We start from the raw sequence: 22852 nt of genomic DNA on the forward strand, positions 1-22852 counted from the left end.
ATCTACTCGCATGCACTTTTACTTTACTGTCATTTAAAATCACTTATTCGCGGAATATTCGGGCTCGTGAAAGCAATACCTTAAACTCAGGAATCGGACGATTGCGGGAGACAAGAATATTCGACTCCTTCGAATATCCGCCTCGCTATTTTGCCTCTGCTCATTTTGCCTCGCGTCTCCGAGATATAGTCAGACACGAATCCAGAAGCTCGCATCTACTGGCGAGCTTATCCGTGTCGACGCGTAAATTCAATTAGATATTGCGGAAGTTATATATTCGCATTAAATCGAAGATCCAGAAAAAATGTTTTAATGCCCTGACGTATCAATGAGAAGGCGCTCCAATAAGTTTATCTCCCTTCTGCATTTATACGCGCCCGCGCGCGCGCGCGCGGATAAAATAATGAAATAAAACGATCATGCTCTCCGGTGATCTTTACACATTTCCTTATCACGTTCTCTTGAAATTGCACATTAAGATTCAATGAGTATTATCGATAAAACGTTCGTTTTCAATGCTTCAACAATACGTCTCAATTATGAGCTGATTTCAACGTTTGTGGCTCCACGGTTTTTCATCCAACTTCGCATTGCCAATGATCTTGTCAGGTGATGATCAAACGTGCTGAACAATTGTTATTTCGCAAGATGCTATTTTCTGGCAGGCTTAAGGTCAAGTGCAAATTGGTTAAGTTTCATATTGCGCAGCGAATTATGTTCTCTCACTCTCGCTTGAATTCAGCCTCGAATAGAGCAATGGGCTGGTTAATCGTTTTTCCTCACTTTACCATTAATTCTCCCCACATTTTCGATCCATCGTATTATTTCTAAGCGTAGCAATGATCTTAATCTTTCGTTTAGTGCAGCGAGCCAAGTTTCGAGATATCTCAGATTCCTCGAGCGCTCTTTTGATTATGGCTCGTACTGAAACGACCACCGATACTTTTCCCTGCTTCTTCCACACTCACGTACGCCATTGTTCCTCATTAAGGGGGAATGTCGGTGTGGAAAAAAGCGTTTGGGCTTAAAAGAGCTTCTGTGGTTCAGGGATTGCGGACTAATCGGTGAGAACTTGTTTTATGTTGATATTTAAGTCACATCGTTCAATTTTATCCTCTCAAAACTTGAAACGCGTTTTTCTCGGAACCGTGTTTTTTGGCGTGGCTGACGGCGTAGCAAATTTTGTGCAATCGACTTCAGTCGAAAAGGATTCTCTTCAGAAAACTTATCGCTATGGTCGCGGCGTAGAGATTTTTTAAAAATTGTTTACTTTTTTTCATTAACAATTTGCTTCAAAATTTTTGTGCAATTCGATTTTTTTTTAAATGGACGCCATTTTCTTCTAATCAGAATTTTCAAATTTCCTACGATTAATAAAATGTAATAAAAATTAGAAAAAAAATTTTCGCATACTTCATTACTTCAATAATGAATACACGAAATTTCAAATAATTTGATCGAGCTGTATTTAAAAGAAAAAAAAAACCCAAAAAACACCTCACTTCCCCCTTAACGAATTTTATACATCCTCGAAATGATATTATTCATTCTTTACCCACTTTTTAGCCGTTTTCAACAATCACGTGCTTTCCATAATTGAATCTAATCGCTTCCATTCACATATAATTGTTGGCGCTTCAAATAAATTCTCGCGTTTCACTTCGTCCCGAGCTTCGTTTCACAACGAGTGATTTATTTCTCGGCATTATTAAACTCACCGAAACCGTTAATTTAACGACGTTTTGAGAAACCCTTTACTTCGTTTGACTCCTGAAATTTGTTCACATTCTTCCAGGAAATGTTATTCGAATCTCTTCACTGTTTTTGTGAACGTCAAAAATTTGGCATGTATTTGATTTCTCTCCACTCCTGTTGCCAAAATATTAGCTTCCGGCTAAAATAAACGGTATGAAAAACTGTTCAGAAATTTGAGTCATCGAGCCTCGAAGAAACTTTTCTTCAGGCGCAAAATTCCATGATTTATAATAATTTGTCTGTTTTAGATTCAGTAACCGGATAACTTGCGAACTGGCCTCTCGTCTCTGTCAATTCATAAGATCATTTGCGTTAGTTACTCAACATTTTGCGTGTGATAAATCTCATATGTAGGGTTCAGTTAAGTTACTCATGTTCGTTGCACGAGAGAGTTAATTGAACGCGTAACATGTACGGAGAGAGAGATGAACGTGCGTGTGTAAAAGTCGACGAACCACGATCTGCACACATTGATCGTTGATCCACACGGCGTGAGTTTTCCTTCGCGGCCTTCCTCAAACTAGATCCTTGCCTGTGCAATTTCAGGCGGAAGATCGAAGGAAAAAGGGACGGAAAAGAGAAGAAAAAAATGAGAAAAAATATGGCCAGCTACCACTCGATTATTATAAGTGGCTACTTATTCATGGACAAATAATGCTAATTATGAACAAGTCTCTGCGACGATAAGAACAAATCGGAATTCCTGTCGACAGGTTTACTCGTTTGTTCGCTCGGTGGAAAAGAGCATGTCGTCTCGCAATTTCCATCCCAGCTTCGTGATAAAACGCTTTCGTCTTGGAAGATCAGGGACATTGGATCGATGTGTACTCCTCTCTCTCTCTCTCTATCTTTCCTCTCTTTCTATATAAAAATATATTGATGCTCGTCCACGTAGTTTTCATGACTAAATCTTAACGTTCGATTTTTTTTTTTTTTTTTTTTTTTTTTTAGCAGATAAAAAACAGCCTTGTTTCTTCGGGTGTAAAATCAGCGAACTTGTGTCTGTTAAGGTAGTTCATGCACGAAACGATTTTCTTAGGAAAGTTCTGAAATTTACACAGAGTTTAAATGGGTAGTCGACTGACACCCATATCAAATTTTAAAGAGTTCGACGGGTAGGGTTCAATATGTCAAATAATCAAATAGTAGAATTGTCGATGTTTCGACATTTTGAAAGTTGTAATATCAGATTGGAGAAAAATAAGTTGTTCGAAATTGTTATTTCCAATCGACTATTTAGCAGATTACGTGTTTAACCGAATATTCCTTCTTTGAATTCGTATTTACTCGAAAATATATATTTCGATAGTTTTCATTTCGAATGCAATTTTAACAGATCATACGAATGTCAAAATTGCAGATTTTCGAATTCAAAATGAAGAGTAGTTGTTTTATAGAGAGATCAGAACGTAGAGTCGCAAAAAATCGAAAGTGAATTTTTCGAGCCTATAAAACTTGGATATGCAGAATAAGGATGGCTCAAAAAAGCGAAAGTCAAAATGGCGATGTTTGAAATTGGAGATCACCGGCCTGAGTAAGTGAGCGAGTGAGACGCGTGTATTTTGAGCTCCGCTGCATTTCTTTATTTTGATAGGTCGACTTTCTAACGTGTCGCCATTTTGATCGTTCGACTTTTTGGTCTTTCAGCATTTCAACCTCACTAATATTTAATCTTTCGTTATTATATTTTCAAAATTTTTAATATTCACAGTATCGTTGACTGCAGTAATTTATGAATCGAAAGAGTGATATAGTCGAATTTTCGGAAAAACGATATTTCAGTGGTCGTTCTAAGGGCGATTGTTACATTCTATTTTCGATGAAAACGTGCTTCGAACCTTGAAGTTTCTACTTCATTTATTTTCGACATTCAAAGCTCCAGTCGAATTAATCTGTCTCCATATTATCATTCTAAGTTTATAAACTCGAGATTTTAGCTGTTCGAAATTTAAGTCATTCTAACATTTTACCCCCGCCTAAAATCAACCGACTTACCCATAAAACACGATCCTACGGGCATCTACCTTAAATAAATTTGAAATAAAATAATAATTGAAGGCACAGTCTCCGAATGGTTTCTGCTCTAGTAAAGTTCACGTTTTTCTACTGACCATCGTATCGTTTTTGGATGAATGTTCTCCCCATCTTTATTCATATATTTTTAAACGAAATTCCAGACAGTTTTAGTTTTGCAACAGACTCTCGCGGCATGTTCACCCACGCACAATGGGCTCTCATCAATCGTATCTCGTTCGGCAGATCGTACAGCCAGGAGCTTTATTTCCGTGCCAATAATTCAGACGCGTTGGCGCACCTAAGTTTGCCCTCATTAATGTTACTTCCGGTTCACAATACATTTATCGCGTAAGAAAATTAGCTGGAGTTGCCGCAACCACATTTTTCAATTACTTCGATATTTGAACATTTTGTTTTCTACAAATTTCTATTGACTTACTAAAGAAAATAGTGTTCGACAGACGACCAATCGATCAATGGAATTCACTTTGTTGAAACTTCGACTTACCCGGTAGGTGGATTCGTTTGCAAGTTGTTATCAAGATCCTGAGTAGTTCCGGGTGTGAAACGTGGTCCAGGAGGATTTTCCTGGAGCGTCCGATCAGCCAGAAGGATGAGAGCGATCGCGGAAAGGAATTGAGCTCGGTTCGACAACATTGTTAATCACTTATTTGTTTTACAACGAAAACAAAGGATGCTGGACATTAACGAATGTAAAGTCCGAGTGGTGGCGTTTGCCGGCATTCGTTAAGTCGAACGATCACCAGCCATTTCATCGAGTCTCCGCGGATCACTCGCGCGTTCACTAAATTAAGTGAGTTAGGTCCGGATATCGAGGCTTTTCAATGAATCCGATCGTGCACTGCGATGGAAAAACTCGTGTTAAAATCAATTATTCGAGAAGCAAAGATATTCAATAAAACGTTTTCAAATGGAATCGTCAATTAATTAAAAAGAGGAACGAGCTCAGATGACTCGTAGCCCGAGTGATAACGCGTGTGCGTACCCCGGCTGTGTTGGCGTTCCGGAAGTAGCCAAGAAGTGTGAAACGATAGAAAGCCTATCTCAACGCTTTGTGGGGGGGCTCGTATAAATAAAATTCTTATCGTTTGACAAATAGCTCTAAACTGATGATTCTAAGCTACTTTACGCAGCATCCCGCCATAAAATTGACAAACCCCGAGGGAACTTGGGAAGAAAACTCTTCCGAGAGTCGCCTCGTGCCTTTGATACTGTGATAATGGATTAAGTGCCGGGTGAATAGCTCTGACATCTAAAATTAAACTTATAAATAATAAACTTGCTCGAACGATCTTTCGTTTTTCATCGTCGCACTGTTTATTTTTCTTCTAATTTTAGTCGGCTTGCAAGCACCCTCTAAGCGGCACAACAAAACGCTAATCAAATATCATTTTGACCGAAATTCTCAAAAATGAAAAAACCTGAGGATATATCGATCAACCTTTCAAAAGTACATTATATCCAAAGTGGATATCCAAACGCGGACGACGAAGAATATTTGTCTTCCTCCAGTCGCAGCGACCTTACGGAAAAAATTGAGCCCGGAAATTCCTCTGAAAATTTTTCACTTACTCAAAACTGCTAAGATTTTTGAAAATACAATTCAATCGACGCGATTGCTTCTAAGGACCGTGAACGCAAAAACCACACACGCGCACACACTTGTCACAATATTCGTCGCATCGTTCGATCGATCAATTTTTACGCAAAGTTAACTCAGAAAAATAGTGTCGAAAATATACTCGGCGGAAAGAGTCGCGTGACCAAAGACGAACCCCCGAAACGATGCGTCGACGGATCTCGACGTCAGACTGCCACAGCAGCCACTGTGAAGCTCGGGGTATCCCGACTCATCTCATTCCGCCTGAGCCTCTCTCTCTCTGTCTCTTTCTTTCTGTGCCCTCTCTCCTCTCTTCTTTAAAGAGAACTGACATCGGACTCACACAACCCCTTCCACTTTAGTGTCAACACTTTGTCCAAAACATATATAGATGCCCATAGAAGAGTCTCATTTACATCGTATGAACCTAGAAACTCGATTTCATGCTTTGAACACACGAATCGAGCAAACGGACAAACGTCTTGGCAGGAGAACGGAGAGGATGGAAGGAAACAATGGAAAATAAGGGTTTTACATTTCTGAGGAAAAACAGGGCATTCGAAAAAGCAGCGATTCGTCATATTTTATCAGAATGAAGATTTCTGCGGGGCACTCGAGCAATTCGACTGATTGAATTTCCTCACCCGTTTTACACTGATTCTACGAAATTTCAATGAATTTCATCTTAAATTCAATTGTGAAAAAAATGTTGTTCGCATCGAAAGAAATCTATTTGGTTGCTCGAAAATGTCGGGAATTCAGCTGCTCTTTTGATGAACAAATTATTAATTTGGCATTGCAACAAAAGTTGGAATTGAAAATTGTTTTTCTTCGCCCACTTTAGGCTGATTGTACGAAATTTCAATGGACCTTTCATCTTAAATTCAACTGTGAAAAAAATGTCGTTCGCATCGAAAGACATCTATCCGGTTGCTCGCGAAAATGTGGGGAATTCAGCTGCTCTTTCGTCAAATAAACTATTCATTTGTCATTGCAACAAAAATATAATTAAACTCGTTACATTTTCGTGCAACCGAATCGATTTTATTCCACGCACATTTTTTCTCAGTGTACCGGAAATTATGCTTCGTTTTACAATGAGCACGGGCGTAAAGACCAGCAGATCGTCTCGGGAACGTCATCCATTCACCATCCAACGAAATTAGTTGTTTACTTGGTAATTTTAATTATTAGTAAATTACCTAATTGATGGACTGGTGGATCCCTGAACACGAGTTCTCTGCATTAACAATCCTAGCTTGACATGCGGGCATGGCTATTAAAGCAGCACAAGTGAAAATACGAAACGACCAGAGTGAAATACATTTGATGGGAACTTACGGAATATTGGCTTGAAAAGTTAACGCATTGTGTATGAACAACGAGCAAATAGTGTACGTGAGTGAGATCACTGATAATGAGACTCAGCAAGGCGGTGCGCGCTCTCGACGTTGTTCACCAACTTACTACGATTGCTCACGGTCATGCGACTAGATAATCGATTTTACATTTTTTACGCTTTGACGTACTCGTTTCGAAGTTTAGACCTCAGTCGGGAATGATTTACGAAAAACTTTACACGCGATAAGCTCCAGGCGCGACTAACGGCTATAAACATATTGTCGATGGCACTAATCGTTGGTTTAGTTATTCAGATATTCATGCCGATCTAGATATTCGTGGTGCGAATGATTATAAAATGTCATAATTACTCCGAAAATAGTGGTTCACAAATAAGCGCTCACAAAAATTGGAGTCCCGCAGAGATTTGTGGTTTAGGGAGTTGGAAGAGAGAAAGAATAACTGAAAACTTGGAGTCCGTCGATTTTGTTCCCAACAGAGCTTTTAATCGGCCCAATCGCTGCTGAATTCGTTCAACAGCTTAATTTTCGTCAGCTCAAATCTCTCCTCGATCGAGAGCCCCGATTTTTCATCCGCTGTGTTTTTTTCGTTGCGAAACACGAGCACTCGCAACTTGATACTGCCGAATCGCCTCGAGAGTTAGCCATTTGGCGGGGAAAATAAATAAAATAAGATAAATATAATAAGGAGAAAGAGGAAAGTGAAAAAGACGAAGCCAAAAGTAGTGAGATTATTACAAGAGGCTTTCGAAGATCGTGCACGAGCAAACTTCCTATCACTTTCGTTCAACCGTCTTCAAACATTGAATTATGCTACGATTGTTATTTTTTCATCTTTCAAAATCGTCTTTTCGCATGATTTTTTTAGGACTTTCTAGATTTTTGGATCCCTCAGAACACAGAGGCTCGATTGATTCGACGAATTAAGGGGGAGTCCTGCTTTAGAAAGTCCAAAAAATCGATGGTTTTCGGGAATATTTTTCCATAGACGGAAATATCTCGCCATGGCGAACTTTTCGGTATAGTTTCAAGGATATTTCATCAGTACAAAAACATTTTTTAATGTGAGAAATACTAATTTGTACATGGTTTATGCACGAAGTCTGATTGTCGAAGTTTCTCAGCTGTTAACAAGATCGCAATTATTGTCTACAAACAAAATTCCAATTTTTTTTCCATTTTCGTATATTTTTCTTCCATATGAACCAACGAGAACCCGAAAAAATTGCGAAATTCTATATTTTTAGCGAGTTTGAAAAAAAACGCTTCTAAAGAGGAAGAATATCACTTGAACGTCCTGTAAATATAGAACTTCGCAATTTTTTCGGCTATTTATAGGTTCGTGTGGAAGGAAAATATATGAAAATGGAAAAAACATTTGGAATTTTTGTTTCAGACGATAATTACGATCTCCACATTGTTCGCAGCTGAGAAACTTCGACAATCAGACTTTGCGCATAAACCACGTACAAATTAATATTTCCCACATTAAAAAATGTTTTTGTACTTTTGAAATATCCTTAAAACCATACCGAAGAGTTCGATATCGTGAGTTATTTCCGTCTGTCCTAAAAAACCATTCCCGAAAACAATCGATTTTTCTGACTTTCTAAAGCAGGAGCTTAAATCGATTCTGAAAATGTTATAATTTATTATTTCATGATTTACGTTTTGTTATTATTTTCTGAAATTCACACAGCCGACACGCTCAACGATAGGGTTAATCTCAACGCTAACCGAATGACATGCTATACGCGCGGTTTGTGATTCTTCTAACAAGAACAACCGGCTGGCAAGTGGGTCAGTCCGGTGGGACTCTGGTGAACGCGCTTCGTCTTCGTACGCGGAAGAGCCATAGATAAGGCGCCATAGAGAAATAAGGATATTTAACTGGCGACGTATCATGCGACGCTTGTATTTGTTGACTTTTCTATATTGTAGTTCGTAAAGTTTAATCTAGTGAAAAAAAAAAAAAAAAAAAATTGAGAAGCGACGCTTTCTCATTATGGAGAGACGAATGAGAGAATCAAAGTGCAAGAAAATAGTAAAAATTGGAGCAAGATGTAAAGTGTTACGCGTGTGGAGTTACAAAATTATCGTCAGCATCGAGAGCGTCGACGAGTAAGGAGAAATTGGAAATTTTTTTTTCCAGTGATTGTCGTTATTTCAAAAAACTAAATGGATTCATTAAAAAAAAAAAAAGAAAGAAAAAAAGAATAAAACGTGGAAAAACGTCAAGTTTCGTTTTTTCTTTAATTTTTAGTTTTATTTGCAATTTGAAGTTGCCAAGTGGAAGGAAAAAAAACTTTTCTTTTCAGAATCCAAAGGTTTTTCAATATTCTACAGCGTTTTCCCAGTTTCCAAAGATCCTGTAGAAGCCTCGTAGTTTTTTAGGATCTCACGCACGCATCCCACTCACAACCAGAGGGCCACACACGATGTTGCACCTTGGACATGTGCCGCTGCATAATTTTTAGATTTTGTTTTATCTGTCGTGAGTGACAGTGTCGTCGTGCTTGTATCAAATGCACGGGTGAAGAAAAGAAAAAAAAAGAAAAACACTTTGTCTACTGGTTAGAAATTGGAAAATCAACACCACGAGAGTGATAAACCAGAATCAAAAGTAAAACACTTGCCTCTCTATCTCAACACTGTTTACACAAATTAAATCAACGAGTGACGATAACTTTGTGTCATCTCTGGCTCTCGTACAAAACTTTTACTTTGGAGACCAACCGGGTCTAGCTCACCTTTGAAAATACTTGGTATTCTGCTACCATTTCAATGGTTTCCACATAGAAATTGTCTCGTAACATTTCGCTCGGTTTAGGGCTAAGCTTTTAAGGGCTTGCATGCACTTGTGATGGGCGTAAAAAAGGAAAATTGTTTTTATATCATATACTCTTCAAGTACAATGTCTGAAAAATATTCTCACCAAATTTCATACAAATCGGATCTTATTTATCATAATAACAGCCAGGGCCTGGACGAAGGATTTCGTATTTTGTTGGAAAAAAAAAATTTTAACAAAAAACCGAAAATTTAGCACCTCCAAAAATTCACTTTTTGTTGAAACTGTCGCCATTTTTTTTAATCAAAATTTTTACAAATCCTTCGTCCAGGCCCAAGCTATTATTATAATAATTAAGTGGTATAAATTGGGTATGGATCGGATTAATAGTTTTTTAGTTATCGTGTCCACCACAACTGATACTCCGCAATAAAAAAAATTGTACAAGTACACGAACATATGTACTGACGAATGTCGTTCACAGTTTTTCAATAAACATTTATTTTCTGGTCGAAAAAAAATCAAGAAAATCACGTTTGTCTTATTTATTGAACTATTTTTTTTTCATAGATTCACATCCTCGTATAATTGTGATCATTCAATGGCTGCCATAAATTCACGACTTAGAAATTAATCATTGAAATAATCTTAAAATTCAATGTCATCACTTTTGAATAAGCATTGGAAGGTTCGCGGTGATAACGACTCGTGAAAAATTAATGTTTTTTTCTTGCCTTCGAACTATCTTTGGATTTGGATGATCTCGCTGTACTTTTCGTACTTTCGACGAAATTTAGTCTCATTCGATAAACTTCGTGTAATTCGCGACTACGATTGTCACGATTCTGCAAATACCTCTGGAGCGTTCGTCGATATTTTTCGCGCTGTTTTTTCATGAGAAATGAAGAGCCTTCGAGGAAGGAGGCTTGAAGTTGTTCGAAGTCAAGGACGTTGATTGCCCTCTGGTTTCTCAAAGTTTCTTCGTCGAATTCGGTTTTGATCCAACGATCCTCTTCTTCCTCATCTTTTTCCATGTAAATCGAGAGATCCAATTTGGGCAAATAGTTTGCCAAATTAGCCGGGGGCTCGAGAGTTCTTTCGGTCAAATTCGAAGCTTCGTTCTTCAAATTATCAAGACTTTCGATTCTTTCGGCCTTTGATTCCCTCGAACTGTTAACGTCGAAGGCCGAAGGAGCGATTATCAACGAATTATCGTCGAGGAAAGCTCGTCGCAGTTTTTCACCGCGCTCCCCACGCCCCGGATCTCCGACGTTCGACACTTTTTTGAACTGAGCTATTTTATCCGCCCTCTCAGTGTCACGAACGACTTCGAGGTCATCGAGATCTGTTGTTATTTGAAGAATCCAATAAGGTTTCAAAAGTTCTCCAGAATCGAAAGATTTTTTCGAGAAGCTTCTCAATCTCTGACTTTTCCTTCCACTCGTCGATGCTTTCCGAGGCTTTTCAATGTCCACCGACTCCTTGGACTTGAAGTCCGTCACGACTGCCCATTCGGCCGGATCCAGAGGCCACGAATCTTCCCGAACAAAAGCCTCGATCGTGTGCCTCGTAAATTTATGGGAAACCTCGCCTTCCGAAGATTCCCTTCGCGACAGACCCACCGAGCTCGATGATCCACTGTTTTCGTGACTGAACGACTTTCCCGACTCACTCAACCTCCCCAGAGAATCGAGGTCAACCTCATTCGACGAAACGAAATCTAAGGGGATGAGAGGCAGAAGCAAAATCGCTCCTCCCTCAACGTCCGCAATGACCTTTCCCTTTTCCTGCGTTACGAGTAATCTCGTTAAGGCATATTCGTACGAAACTCTCAAGCGCAAAGAAACCAAGGTGGGTCGTCGAACGTTAACGATTATCTTGAAAATCCGATTTTGCGAGCTCGGCAAATAAACGTTGGAAAGTTCGCGAACAAGCAAAGCTTCGATTTCCCGTGGGAACGTTCCCGTCTCGTTGATCGGGTAGAATTTCGGCTCCCCCTTGACCGTTGCGAGGTGAAGAGACCATTCGACTTCTTTGAGCTTTTCCGAATCGTTTGAACCGTAAGCGAACACGGTGTATCCACTTTTTCTGCACGGATAAAAATTCGGCGTTACGTTGTCGACGAGCGAGGGCATCTCAGAACGGGTTTCATCGTCGAAAACTCTGACTGCGCAATTAGAGAGGCTCGTGAATAAGTCGATCGCGGCGAAAACGATTTCGGAATTTTTCGCGTTAATTTTCACGCGTGCGATCGGCACCCAATGATCGCTCGTCAGGCTCGTCACTCGACCAACCAATCTTTGAATTTCAATGACGCGCTTCAAGTCTCTGGCCCACGGATAAACGGCTTCTAACTTTTCGTCCCGTTTGATGAAGCGTCTAAGCAAGTGATTCGCTCCGCTGTCGTTTTCCTGATTATCATCAAAAACTCCAGAAATATTCAAAAGCGTGTTTTTGACACGGGAATGTTCAGGGTGCTCGGGCTCGTGCATTTTTTTATACCCTTTTATCAAAGCCATGCGAAAAAAGGACTGAATGATCGTTGCAGGTCGATTTGCTTCGAGCTCTTTCCCACTGTCCCGATTTTTTTCCCCGATCTCCGGGGAACGGAGCTTCCTACCGATCGTCGGATCGAGGAAGAAGATTCTCACGGCGCGTTGCAAAATTGGCAGCTCCGTCGGCGAGAATCGATTCTCCAGAAGCTGGGAAAACTCCTCGATAAATAAACCGTGAATACTTTTGAGAAATTTCCGATCCGCGAGTTTCCAGTCGGACCCGTTCGGCGTGTAACTTCGATAGAATGCTCTCAAATCGGAGCCGTAGTTCGGAGTGCCGAACGACTCGAAAGCTCTCTTCACAGAGCTGGCAACCTTGCGGGAAATTAGTTCAACTCTCCGTGCTTCCACGCTCATGAGCTCGTGCATTTTCGACCGATTTCCTACGACGAAATGAGTGTCCGAAATTACGATCGCTCGGTAAAACGATTCGTAACTGATGAATATTCGTAACAAATGTCTGCCAGGTTCAAGCTCAAAGACCGTCGCTTTCGCGCCCCTCGTTTTGATCAACCCTACGGACTTTTTGTCGGCGAATTCATCGAAAAGGTTGCCACTTTCTATGAGGAGAGAGGAGGGTCTTTTCGGTGGCGGTTGGTCGGCGCGATGGATGGTAGAAAAACTGACGAGGAAAAATTTCGCCTCGAGCGAATCGACGAACAAGTAAATCGGTTCGTTTCTCGTTGCCGATTTCTTCTCATCGTACTCGTAAATTTTTTCACCCACGGCCGACAACAAGTCTGTGGATTTTCCGACGCTTTTTTTCACTTCTTTTCCCAGAGAATCCGATCCATCTTTCCTGCCTTCTTCTGGAACGAAGCTTTTCAAACTCTCGCATATTTCGACGTTGTGCTCGAAGAATTTCGACCTGTAAAAGACGTGGATTTCTCGCACGTAGTACGACAGCTTGTTAAAGTCCGCCCATCTACTCGGCTCGACATTTTCCAGCTCTCCACTTTTCGTCCTTGGCAACGAGTTCAATATCTGGCCTCGAGTTTTCTCACTCGATTTTTCCCTCGCGTCCAAACTCTGTTTATCTTCTTCTTCTTCTACCGATTTATCTTCACACGATTTCGCTAATGGACTGACGATGAGCAAACGTCGCATGGGGACCAAGTAGTCCGCTGCATCGACGAGCCCTCGACGTATTGCCCAACCGAGCCAGCGATGCTTTTTCCACTTGGCTAACGGTGCTTTAGCCTTCGAAGTCACAAAGAATCTTCAGTTTTTTATAAAGCTAATTCCGTCAGATTGAATTTGTCAAACGAACCCAACTCGATTCGGTAAAACTCCAAATATTAATTAATGCTGCGAATGAGTGTTTACTTGCGTTGGGTCTAGAGGAACGTCTCGATACATTTCGACGAAAACCTGGTGACTCCGGCATGGAGTGACTCCGGCAATATGCACATCGCCGTTTTCCGAGTCGCCGAGACTCAGAAACAACAGAGTTGCTTGTGGTTTATCCGGAATTTCAAGTTTCGGCGATTTCGTTTTCGACTTTCTCGATTTCGTTGACTTGCCAGTTTCGCTGTTTCTCTCTTGATTCGTTGGAGGATTGTCGTCATCCGATTTTTCGAAGCGTTTAGTATATTTGGTGAGCAGTTCCCACTGGTCGAGAGGGCAAACCTGGGAGACGTTTAGAGTCAAACAGATCCATCCTGTTTTGAAAAATAGCTTCGTCAAAAGTCCAAAGATTTTAAGGGCCACAGAACATTTCGGGAGCTTTTTCGTTGGGACAAGAAAATTGGAATAAAAAGTTGAGATCACCGGTCAAGCATGTGATTAAACTGCAATCGACGATCTCCCGGTCCGCGGTCCAAGACGAGGCAGCAATCTTCAGCAGGGCTTTGGCCAAGATCATCGGCCAAATTTCGTTGCTGTTAGAAGTGCGAGGCAACAGTGGCCTGTCGTTTTTGTCGATGGGAATCGAGTCGTCCACCAAAATCCGACGCCAACGACCCGTGTGGAAAACCCGAACGACGTATCGCCCTGAACGGGAAGGTTCCAATCGTTTCATCGTCAAAGGAAATCCCGATTAACTCGATCGACGAACCGATTACCACTGGGATTTAAAACTGGACGATGGGGAGCGCCTTTTCCTGCTTTGTTCAAAGAGTACACGTGGAACCAACCCTGCCAGGGCTGCTCACCCAAATTCCACGAAAAATGGCTCGTTCGATTTTCAATTTCCAATCCATTCCGACCACAATATTGAAGATTTGTCACAGCCGAAATGAAATCCCGAATGAACTATAATTGATTAAGGAATTATACGAAAATTCCCTGATCTGATGAAGCTTTTAGTGTCCATTGGTGATGGACGTGCCAACATCTGCGTACCTCGCTGTCCATCAAATGTCGATTGTTCGTTATGAAATCATGATAATTCGAAACGTTTTCAAACACGATTGGAGCATCGACGTTGTCCAATTTGCCAAACCTCCTCCAGCCGTTCGCTTCCAAAGATTGTGGCAAGACTATTTGTCGTGGGTCGATGTATTCTTTAGCCGATTTCATCGGCCGAGTCGATCGTGTCCCGGGAGACACAAGAATGTATAGAAAACCGTAGAAAATAAAATTTATTGAAATCGATCAGGAATTAAGGGGCTTTAGAAAGTCCGAAAAATCGATCGTTTTCGGGAATGCTTTTGGATAGACGAAAATAACTCACTGTAGCGAAATTTTCGGTAGAGTTTCGAGGATATTTCAAGAGTACAAAAACAATTTTTTCACGTGAGAAATACCAATTTGTACATGGTTTATGCGCCCAGTCTGATTGTCAAAGTTTCTTAGCTGCGAGCAATGCGGAGATCGTAATTATTGCCTGAAACACGAAAATTCCAAATATTTTTTCCATTTTCATATATTTTTCTTCCATATGATCCTACAAAAACCCGAAAAAATTGCGAAATTCTATATTTACAGTACATTTAAGTGATATTCTTCTTTAAAAGCGTTTTTTTTTCAAACTCACTAAAAATATATAAGTTCGCAATTTTTTCGGGTTTTTGTAGGATAATATGGAAGGAAAATATATGAAAATGTAAAGAATGTTTGGAATTTTCGTGTTTCAGGCAATAATTACGAGCTCCACATTGCTCTCGCAGCTGAGAAACTTCGACAATGAGACTAGGCGCATAAGCCATGTACAAATTGGTATTTCTCACGTGAAAAAATGTTTTTGTATTTTTGAAATATCCTTGAAACTATACCGAAGAGTTCGCTACGCTGAGTTATTTCCGTCTATCCTAAAATCATTCCCAAAAATAATAGATTCTTTGACTTGCTAAAGCAGGACCCCCCCTTAAACAGGCACTCGTTCCCACAGAAACTCTTACCCTTTGGATAATCCCATGATTCTGAGTTGATTTCACCATCAGACCACTCTGGCCATATGGAAGAATGACTCTGCTCTGACAGGTCCAACAAGGAGTCAGAGTAACCTGTTTTTTTCACCTTTCTTGACATGACAAATTCCAAGGGAGCTTCGATCGACGAGCTCGGTTCGAAGATCGTTTCGCTTTTGCCGATGATTTTTCGATTAAAATTCGAAAAGAAGGTTTGCTTTACTGTTTATTTTTATTTTTTTATTTTTATTTATTTTTTTTTTTTTTTTCAAAAAAGTATATATTTATATATGTGCGAGCGCTTTTCATTGATTCTTTCTATACGTAAAATAACCCAAGTCAACGTAAACGCGAAGAAATACATTTTTCGCTACAGTTAATCGAACTTTTTTACTTGATCGCGTCTCTCACTCGTTATTTTTCTTTCTCGTTCATTGTAAAAAGTTATTCAAATACAGAAAAATAATATAATCTAGCGATATAACTAGATTTACAAAATTGTAAATTTTCCTAAAAAAATAGGGGCTTGAAATGGTGCATGCGTCGTGATGATGTGAGACGAATAGATAAAAGTATGCTTCAAAATGAAACCTCAAATCTTCGCTCTCACGAAGCATCGGATCTTTTGATTATTATTCAAAACGTTCGTTATTACTGTTTTAATAACTTTTTAGAAATTTTTCGATGATCCTTTAAGACAGTGATAAATTTTATGGTTATATCAGTGAACTATTATGTCATGGAGAATTCAGTGACTCGTAAATGAAACTTTTTTTAGATTTTCATATATGCGAGACAAATATCGTCTCATAGATGAGGGAATACTAGATCTTTCAAACATTTGACAAAAAAATTTGAGTAATTATGTCAACTATCTCGTAATTATCACCAATTCTTCATAATTTACAATTTTCTCATCTTCATTTTCTCCTTCATTTTCTTACTCTTTACATCAATTCTGGCTTTTCTCTTGTACAATGGATATTCTTACTCCCACAACAGCAATGGATACTTCAAGTGTCTTTTCTTTGTTCGTTTCAGTCCAAAACAGCGTGGACGAACCTTTCAATAATTTAATAATAATCGACAGCGGATTGCCAACAATAACATTTGGAAGAAAACCCTGATACGTTAAATTTCTTTGTTTTATTTATTTATTTTTTTTGCAGAACCACAAGCTTTTTTTGATGGAAATTTAATTTTCTTGAGAAATGATAAAATGAAGCTTCAAAAAAAACTCAAAATTATTTTATTCGTGCATTAATGTCCGACCTATTTTCAAGTACCACTTTCATTATTTTGAGCATTTGTAGCCACCGTTCCATTTGCTATGTTCTCGTCGAACTGAACTACTAAAATGTTGATTCGATTTGAACAGTTGCGTTATCAGGACGCATCCAAAATATTCGTAGGACGAAATAATTCGTGGCGAGGAGACCACACGTGACTGTTCAACGAAAATTTATCAATTTTACGAAATTTTTCAAACAAAACGTTTCATCGTATAGTAAAATATTCAACTCTTCTTAAAACTTGCAAAAATAAATTTGCAGTAATAACAATGTGTAAAAAAATAGTTAATTATTTATTCAAACGATAAACCGTTTGAAAAAAAAATAAAATGATTGTTTTTTCGTTTTGTTTTCTAAATACTCGTTTCTGATATTCATTGTTCATTCCCTTACTTTGTTAATAATTCGATAGAAAATATTTGGAAAACTGAAGATTTTTCAATTCGATAAGAATTTTGCGTCGTCATCTTTGGATTTTTCACCGAAAAAAGACAATTCAAATATTCACGGTCAGTGTTTAAAGAAAAAGTCCTTAATTTATTCGAAACTTGATTGATAAAATTCAGGAAGTTTTATCGAGAAAAATAATAGTTTTCGTCTAAGTAACGGAGAAACTTCTTTCTTCATCAACAAGATAAGGATAAAAAGCTTTGTTAATATTTATCTCCAATGATAAAAAAGGTCCTATCTAAAATCTCATACGAATTAGGCATAAAAGTCGACCTCAGAGTAGTGCGCGCGTGGCAGTGACGAATAATGTCTTTTTAGAAGTACCTCGAAGCACAGACTGACGAAAGTACACGTAATATTTGAGTGAGCACCGACACAGGGCAGAGGAGCATTTTCTACCACGGTTGGAAGATAATTTTTGATAAAATTTATCAATAATATCAATACTTATGGTTACAATTAAAAAAGGGAATAATAGAGGCACGATTCGAATGATGAATAATATTGAATGGATGTTACTAACAAATAATAATGAGTAAAAAAGATGAAATGCAATACGTTGAAATGATTCTCACTCCAAAACGTAGGATAGCGTTCAGAAAGCTTATTCTGCTCTAAAAATATTAATACTCATTGATTGATGATTACTTGTAACTTGTTGTTTTTCAGTTTTCTCATAGAATCAAAGGCGAAATCTCAGAATTATTCCAATATGGCCATGACCCAAATTTGGCACTATCTTCATAGCTCTTTGTCATTCCTCGTGGAAAAATGAAATGAAAAAATCAGCTCGTAGTAGCTAAATTAATAAAAAATCGACACGAGGAATTGTGTATTTACAATAAGTTCGAGGCTCATTAAGTCCACAAAATTCGAAGATTTTCGTGCGTAGAAAGAGAGCGTAAAAAGTTTCAGAAAAAAAGTTAGAAGCAAGCATCTGGCACGTTTTCAACTGAAGTACAATCAAAATGATTCGAATAAGGCGAACCGACTGTTTTGTCAGCTGAAACTCCCGGATTTCTTCGTTCTAATATCTTTTTTTAAGATTGTAGAGCTTCTTTTTACGAAAACGATCGTACATCCTAGTTGAGAAGAAAAAAAGTCGCAATGTCGACGTATTTCAACGCAGATTGTTGCTAAATCGCGCTTCTCGGGATCTAATTTTTGGCCCGAGGCCCTGATGCTCGCTGATCTTCCATTCGTCCGGCTTGTAGCCTCTGAATCAGAGAAAATAAATCTTCTTCAGGCACTGTCGCACCCGATTGAGTATTCCCGTTCGGCCTTTGGTTTTGTTCTTCTTCAGCGTCTTGCAAAGATGGAGCAACTGGTAACGGACTCCGTTGATCTTCTAATCTAGAACCCTGGAAATAAAAAATTCAATCATTTTTCGAGCGATGTTTCTACAAAAATTGAACAAAAACCTCTTAATCAATAATTTGAGGACAAGTGACCTCTTTTTATAAGCAGAACTGGTATTAATTGTATCGGATTTTCAAATCTTCATATTTCAAGAAGAAAAGGAAAATTTCTTTCCCTTGAAACATTACTTTAGGCTCAGTGATAATTTTCATAAAACCAACGAATTCTCCACATGTTGTTGCAGAAAAAATCAATGTCATATATCCGAAATTTTGTAGGCTACGAACGAACAACTTCTTCAATGCCACCTAGTATTTGTTTCCGAATAAGAAAATATTGAAATTATCCAGTTTTTAAAATGAAGGGACGCTAAAAATCAATCTCGAATACTGTCAAGCTTGACATACTTGACAACGAAGTAACATATCGATGAATGTATCATCAGCATCTTGAGGCGTCCGTGCAGGAGTTTTAATGTTTGCGATATTGCTGCGATTTGTATTCAAACCAGGCAAATATGGCAACGTAACTCTTTGCTCATCCATTCGTTTACTCTGCATGCCAGCTATAAGCTCCATTAATTCTTCTCCGTCTCTGAATAAAAAAAAGTTATCAATGAACTTTGAAATCCATAAAGATTGCATTTGGGGAGAATATATTTGCAAAAACTCTGTAAACTTGTAAAAAATTTAATTATTTTTAGATCCGAAAACAAAATTTGTTCCTTTATTATTTCTTGAACTTTTTACGTTAGGCTAATTTTGAGAAGCTATCAAAATTATTATCGATATGAGCGTGAGATATGATATGAAAAAAGAAAACTCGAGTATAGATGACTGCACATCTTCCTTTTGCCGGTTTTAAATTTTCGTTCCAATACTTGGCACGAAGACACTGCTGCGTATAAGGATAAACATTCAGAATAGTGAATTCAGAAGGAATTAATGAGCATCGACTCACTTTTCTTTTTCTGGTGGTGGTGCTTTGGTTCTCGGTTTCCGATTGGCATTGAGAACGCATCGTTGATCGTCCATTCTCCCAGATTGGAAACGAGACAAGAGTTCAAAGAAATTTTCTTCTTCTTCCTCTTGCGAGGGTTGAGGTGCAATTCCAGATCTCACGAGTGACTGTTCGCTAATGTCTTTTTGTTTGCCATCGGGCGTTAACTAAAATAAACATGAGTTAGATTGTAATTTCGATAAGATTTCATAACAATAGTTTTCCTTGTAGTACTTTACTTATTATTTACTTTTATAAGGTCGAGATTATCCATGCTTTGGCGCCGCAATCTGTATCGCCCTGGCGATGATGAATTAATGGTTGACGTTATGGATAAACTTGTCGCATTGTTATTTCGAGCTTTGCCATTTTCCAGTTGATTACTCTCAAGCCCGAGAATCTTTTGTAAATCTGCAACGTTCGTTTGAGCCGTTTCTTGGCCCGTTGTATCGCCCAACTCTTTGGAAATGTTGAGATGAAGCGTCGCGAAATGCAACGCTTTTTCGTGATTTTCCATCGCCGAATACGCATTTCCCAGCGACCAACAAGCTCTGCCTTCGCCTACTCGATCCATCAACTGTTGCGCTATGGCCAAATGACGCAAGTGATATTCAATCGCTGCTGAATAATCGCGAATTAGTGTATAAGTATTTCCCAGAGAATAACAGGCTTGAGCTTCTACCGCACGGTCCCCTAATTCTTGTGCAAGGACAAGCGTACGTCTGAAAGAATACATCAGTTTTTTTTTAATGATCTGAGCAATGAGAATAAATGACTTCGCTTAAATTAATTATACTGTGACGTAAGCAAATTCAAAGTTTCATTTCTTTTTTTAAGTCTTTCAGTTGTTGTTGGTTAGATCTTTGTCTTTGTGTTAAATAGAAATCTCACTTGTAATGCTGCGCTGCTTTCTCAAATTCACCAAGAAATATGTGTGAATTTCCCAAATTACTGTTAGCTCTTCTCTCCGCTGGTTTATCTCCAAACTCTCGAGCTATTTTGAGTCGCTCGTTGTGATAAAAAATAGCTTTTTGAAAATCACCCAACAAATAATAGGTGTTGCCCAAGTTGCCGCATGCTCTACCCTGTGCTGCTGAGTCTGCTAATGTTCTCATCAGCTCCAAGTTTTCTCTACAAAACCAAAGGGAAATTCAATTGGATACCAACAGAGAAATAAAATATTTTTTCCTACATTTATCAAACAACGGCTCATCGTTTCAATATCACTTATCATCAAAGAATAACATACTCGTAATAACCAACTGCTTGCTGCAATGATTGTCTTGATTCTTCAGAAAATTCCCCCGGATCCAAATATCCGACTCTACCATATTGTTTTCCTTTTGCATGATAAACATTTCCCAAATTGTATAGAGCTCTGCCCTCACTTAGCTGCAAAACAGAACATTCGTATTTATTTTAATATTCGTAGTGGCTCGTGGGTTTTCTACAGTCTCAAAGATTTTTGAGTCTTTGCAGTTGCAGTTATAGAGATAGAAAAAAGAAACTTTACAAATGATCCAAAATGAAGTATAAATTTTAATAAAATTGGAATTTGATAAGTGTTTTTCCTTTGAACAACATTATTCAGCCACATTCACAACAACATAAACAATCGAATAATGCAAAAGTCCTAATGAAATTTTTTTATTACAGTACATAGCCATTCGCCAAAAGATTGAACTGTTCTGAGGTAACTGGATCTTTGAAAACTGAAATTCATAGTTTCATAAAAATATCTCAGCAATAGCAATACTTTACCTTATCACCAATTTCTCTAGAAATCTCCAAATGTCGTTTGCAACAAATCATGGCTTCATCAAATTTTCCCATCACTTTGAGAGTGTTTCCTAGATTCCCACTGGATTTAGCTTCGCCCAATTTATCACCCATAGTTCTGGCAAGAGTGAGATCATGTTTATGGTACTCCATAGCTTTTCCATAGTCGCCCAAATAGAAATAAGCATTTCCTAATTGACTGTATATAGCACTGAGTGTTCGCAAATCATCTGTTCCAGCTTGGATCGCAGCTTGAAAAAACGCAACGCCCGATTTGCAGTCTCCAGCTTTGCAGAGACGCTCGCCTTCTAGGGCTAATTCCAGGCACATGTTGCTGTCGCTTCCACCAATCTAAAATTTCATCCATCATCATAGTAATATAGCAAGAGGTGTTTTTTGTTGAAATAAGGAAACAATGTTTTTTTTTGTTGAAATTGTTTTTTGATAGAAAAATAAATTTTGATAGAAAAGATAAAAAAATGGCATAATCATTCAACAAATATTTTTCAACTATTTTATTAATTAAAATGAAATACATTATTACGTACGGAAAAAACAATTTTTCTGTAAATTTTTTATTCTCATAGAATTTGTATATATAATAGTGCTGCGTGAATAGCCATAATTGAACAGAGCATTCTTTTAAAGCATTGAAAGAAAAGGGCCGTATGAATCACGTCCTCTGTCAATTGAATTTAATTGTCGAAGAAACGATTGACTCACCACGTCGGACAAATTTTCAGCACTAGCACTCAGGGACATTATACTTGTTAGTGTTTGAACGTAAAGCGTTCGAAATAATAAACAAAAATGATAATTGTGAGCAAAAAATGTATGCTTTTTGTAAATCAAACACACGGAGCTTTATGCCAATTCACGTAAAAACTTTCGACACGAACGAATTGAAGTAACTCATTGATTATCTGCAGAAAGCATTTTGGAGCAATTAACATTTTATCCGGCCCACCGTCAAGTAAAATTTAACGACGAACGAAATACGATGCTTTTTAACGAATATAAAAGGCGCGTCATCTAGCGTTGTGCACACTGTTCGTACAACAACACCCACTAGCGATGCCAGAATGAATTGATAGACAGACTGATGCACTTTTTTTTTTTTTGTAATGCGTTGAATCTCTAATATCAATAGATGAACCAGAACAACTAGGAGCAGGAAATATTACCAGACACGGTGCTAGAGCTTCGAATGGTTCTATAGTTCGCCACGAGTGTCGCCTTTTACTCTTGGAACCGTCATGCCCTGTTTCGCAGATCAATTACTTGAAAATTTCAATACGGTAGTAGTATTTCAGCCAAAACTGGCCAAAACTCATTCAATAACCAAAGCCCGTTTCAAAAAGCCGTCCAAAAACATAATTTTGAGAAAAACGCCTTTAAACAAAAGTCTATGGGACATAGCGCTTACCGCTCAACGCTCAAACACCCAAACATAAAATTGCAACAGGTTCTAACATTTATCAAATTTACGTTTCTGCGCTGGTGGTCTATTTTGACAAATTGGAA

The 22852-nt window shown here is 38.5% G+C and overlaps 2 protein-coding genes across 3 annotated transcripts in view; both read right to left on the minus strand.

The window, feature by feature from the left end:
- The window catches only part of LOC122415821 (fibrillin-2-like), a 39341-nt gene extending 33734 nt beyond the window's left edge, over positions 1-5607 (minus strand). The window contains exons 1-2 of one of the 2 annotated variants that reach the window (XM_043428324.1): positions 5365-5607; positions 4280-4633 (exon numbers count right to left, since the gene is read on the minus strand). In XM_043428324.1, coding sequence (XP_043284259.1) covers positions 4280-4428 — 149 coding nt within the window. In that variant the 5' untranslated portion in view covers positions 4429-4633; positions 5365-5607. Of the gene's footprint in view, positions 1-4279; positions 4634-5233; positions 5247-5364 lie in introns of those variants that run through there. The other variant, XM_043428325.1, reaches the window with a different exon arrangement.
- A 10486-nt stretch (positions 5608-16093) lies between these two features.
- On the minus strand, positions 16094-22434 carry pins (G-protein-signaling modulator pins). Its single transcript, XM_043428703.1, has 8 exons — positions 22052-22434; positions 21311-21679; positions 20799-20941; positions 20441-20680; positions 19800-20271; positions 19511-19716; positions 18958-19144; positions 16094-18552 (listed from the first exon to the last, which is right to left on the minus strand). The coding sequence occupies exons 1-8, from the start codon at positions 22088-22090 to the stop codon at positions 18349-18351; spliced, it is 1860 nt and encodes a 619-aa protein (XP_043284638.1). The 5' UTR covers positions 22091-22434; the 3' UTR covers positions 16094-18348.
- Positions 22435-22852: the final 418 nt, after the last annotated feature.

The sequence above is a fragment of the Venturia canescens genome, chromosome 9 (assembly GCF_019457755.1).
Source record: "Venturia canescens isolate UGA chromosome 9, ASM1945775v1, whole genome shotgun sequence".
NCBI classification, from domain to species: domain Eukaryota; kingdom Metazoa; phylum Arthropoda; class Insecta; order Hymenoptera; family Ichneumonidae; genus Venturia; species Venturia canescens.

Bases quoted from the DNA above. Each gene is read 5' to 3' on its own strand.
- pins (XM_043428703.1), bottom strand. From the start codon at position 22,090: ATGTCCCTGAGTGCTAGTGCTGAAAATTTGTCCGACGTG. The intron at 20,942-21,310 runs GTAAAGTATTGC...TCTGTTTTGCAG, and splicing joins CTAGAGAAATTGGTGATAAG to CTAAGTGAGGGCAGAGCTCT. The intron at 20,681-20,798 runs GTATGTTATTCT...TTGGTTTTGTAG, and splicing joins CAAGCAGTTGGTTATTACGA to AGAAAACTTGGAGCTGATGA.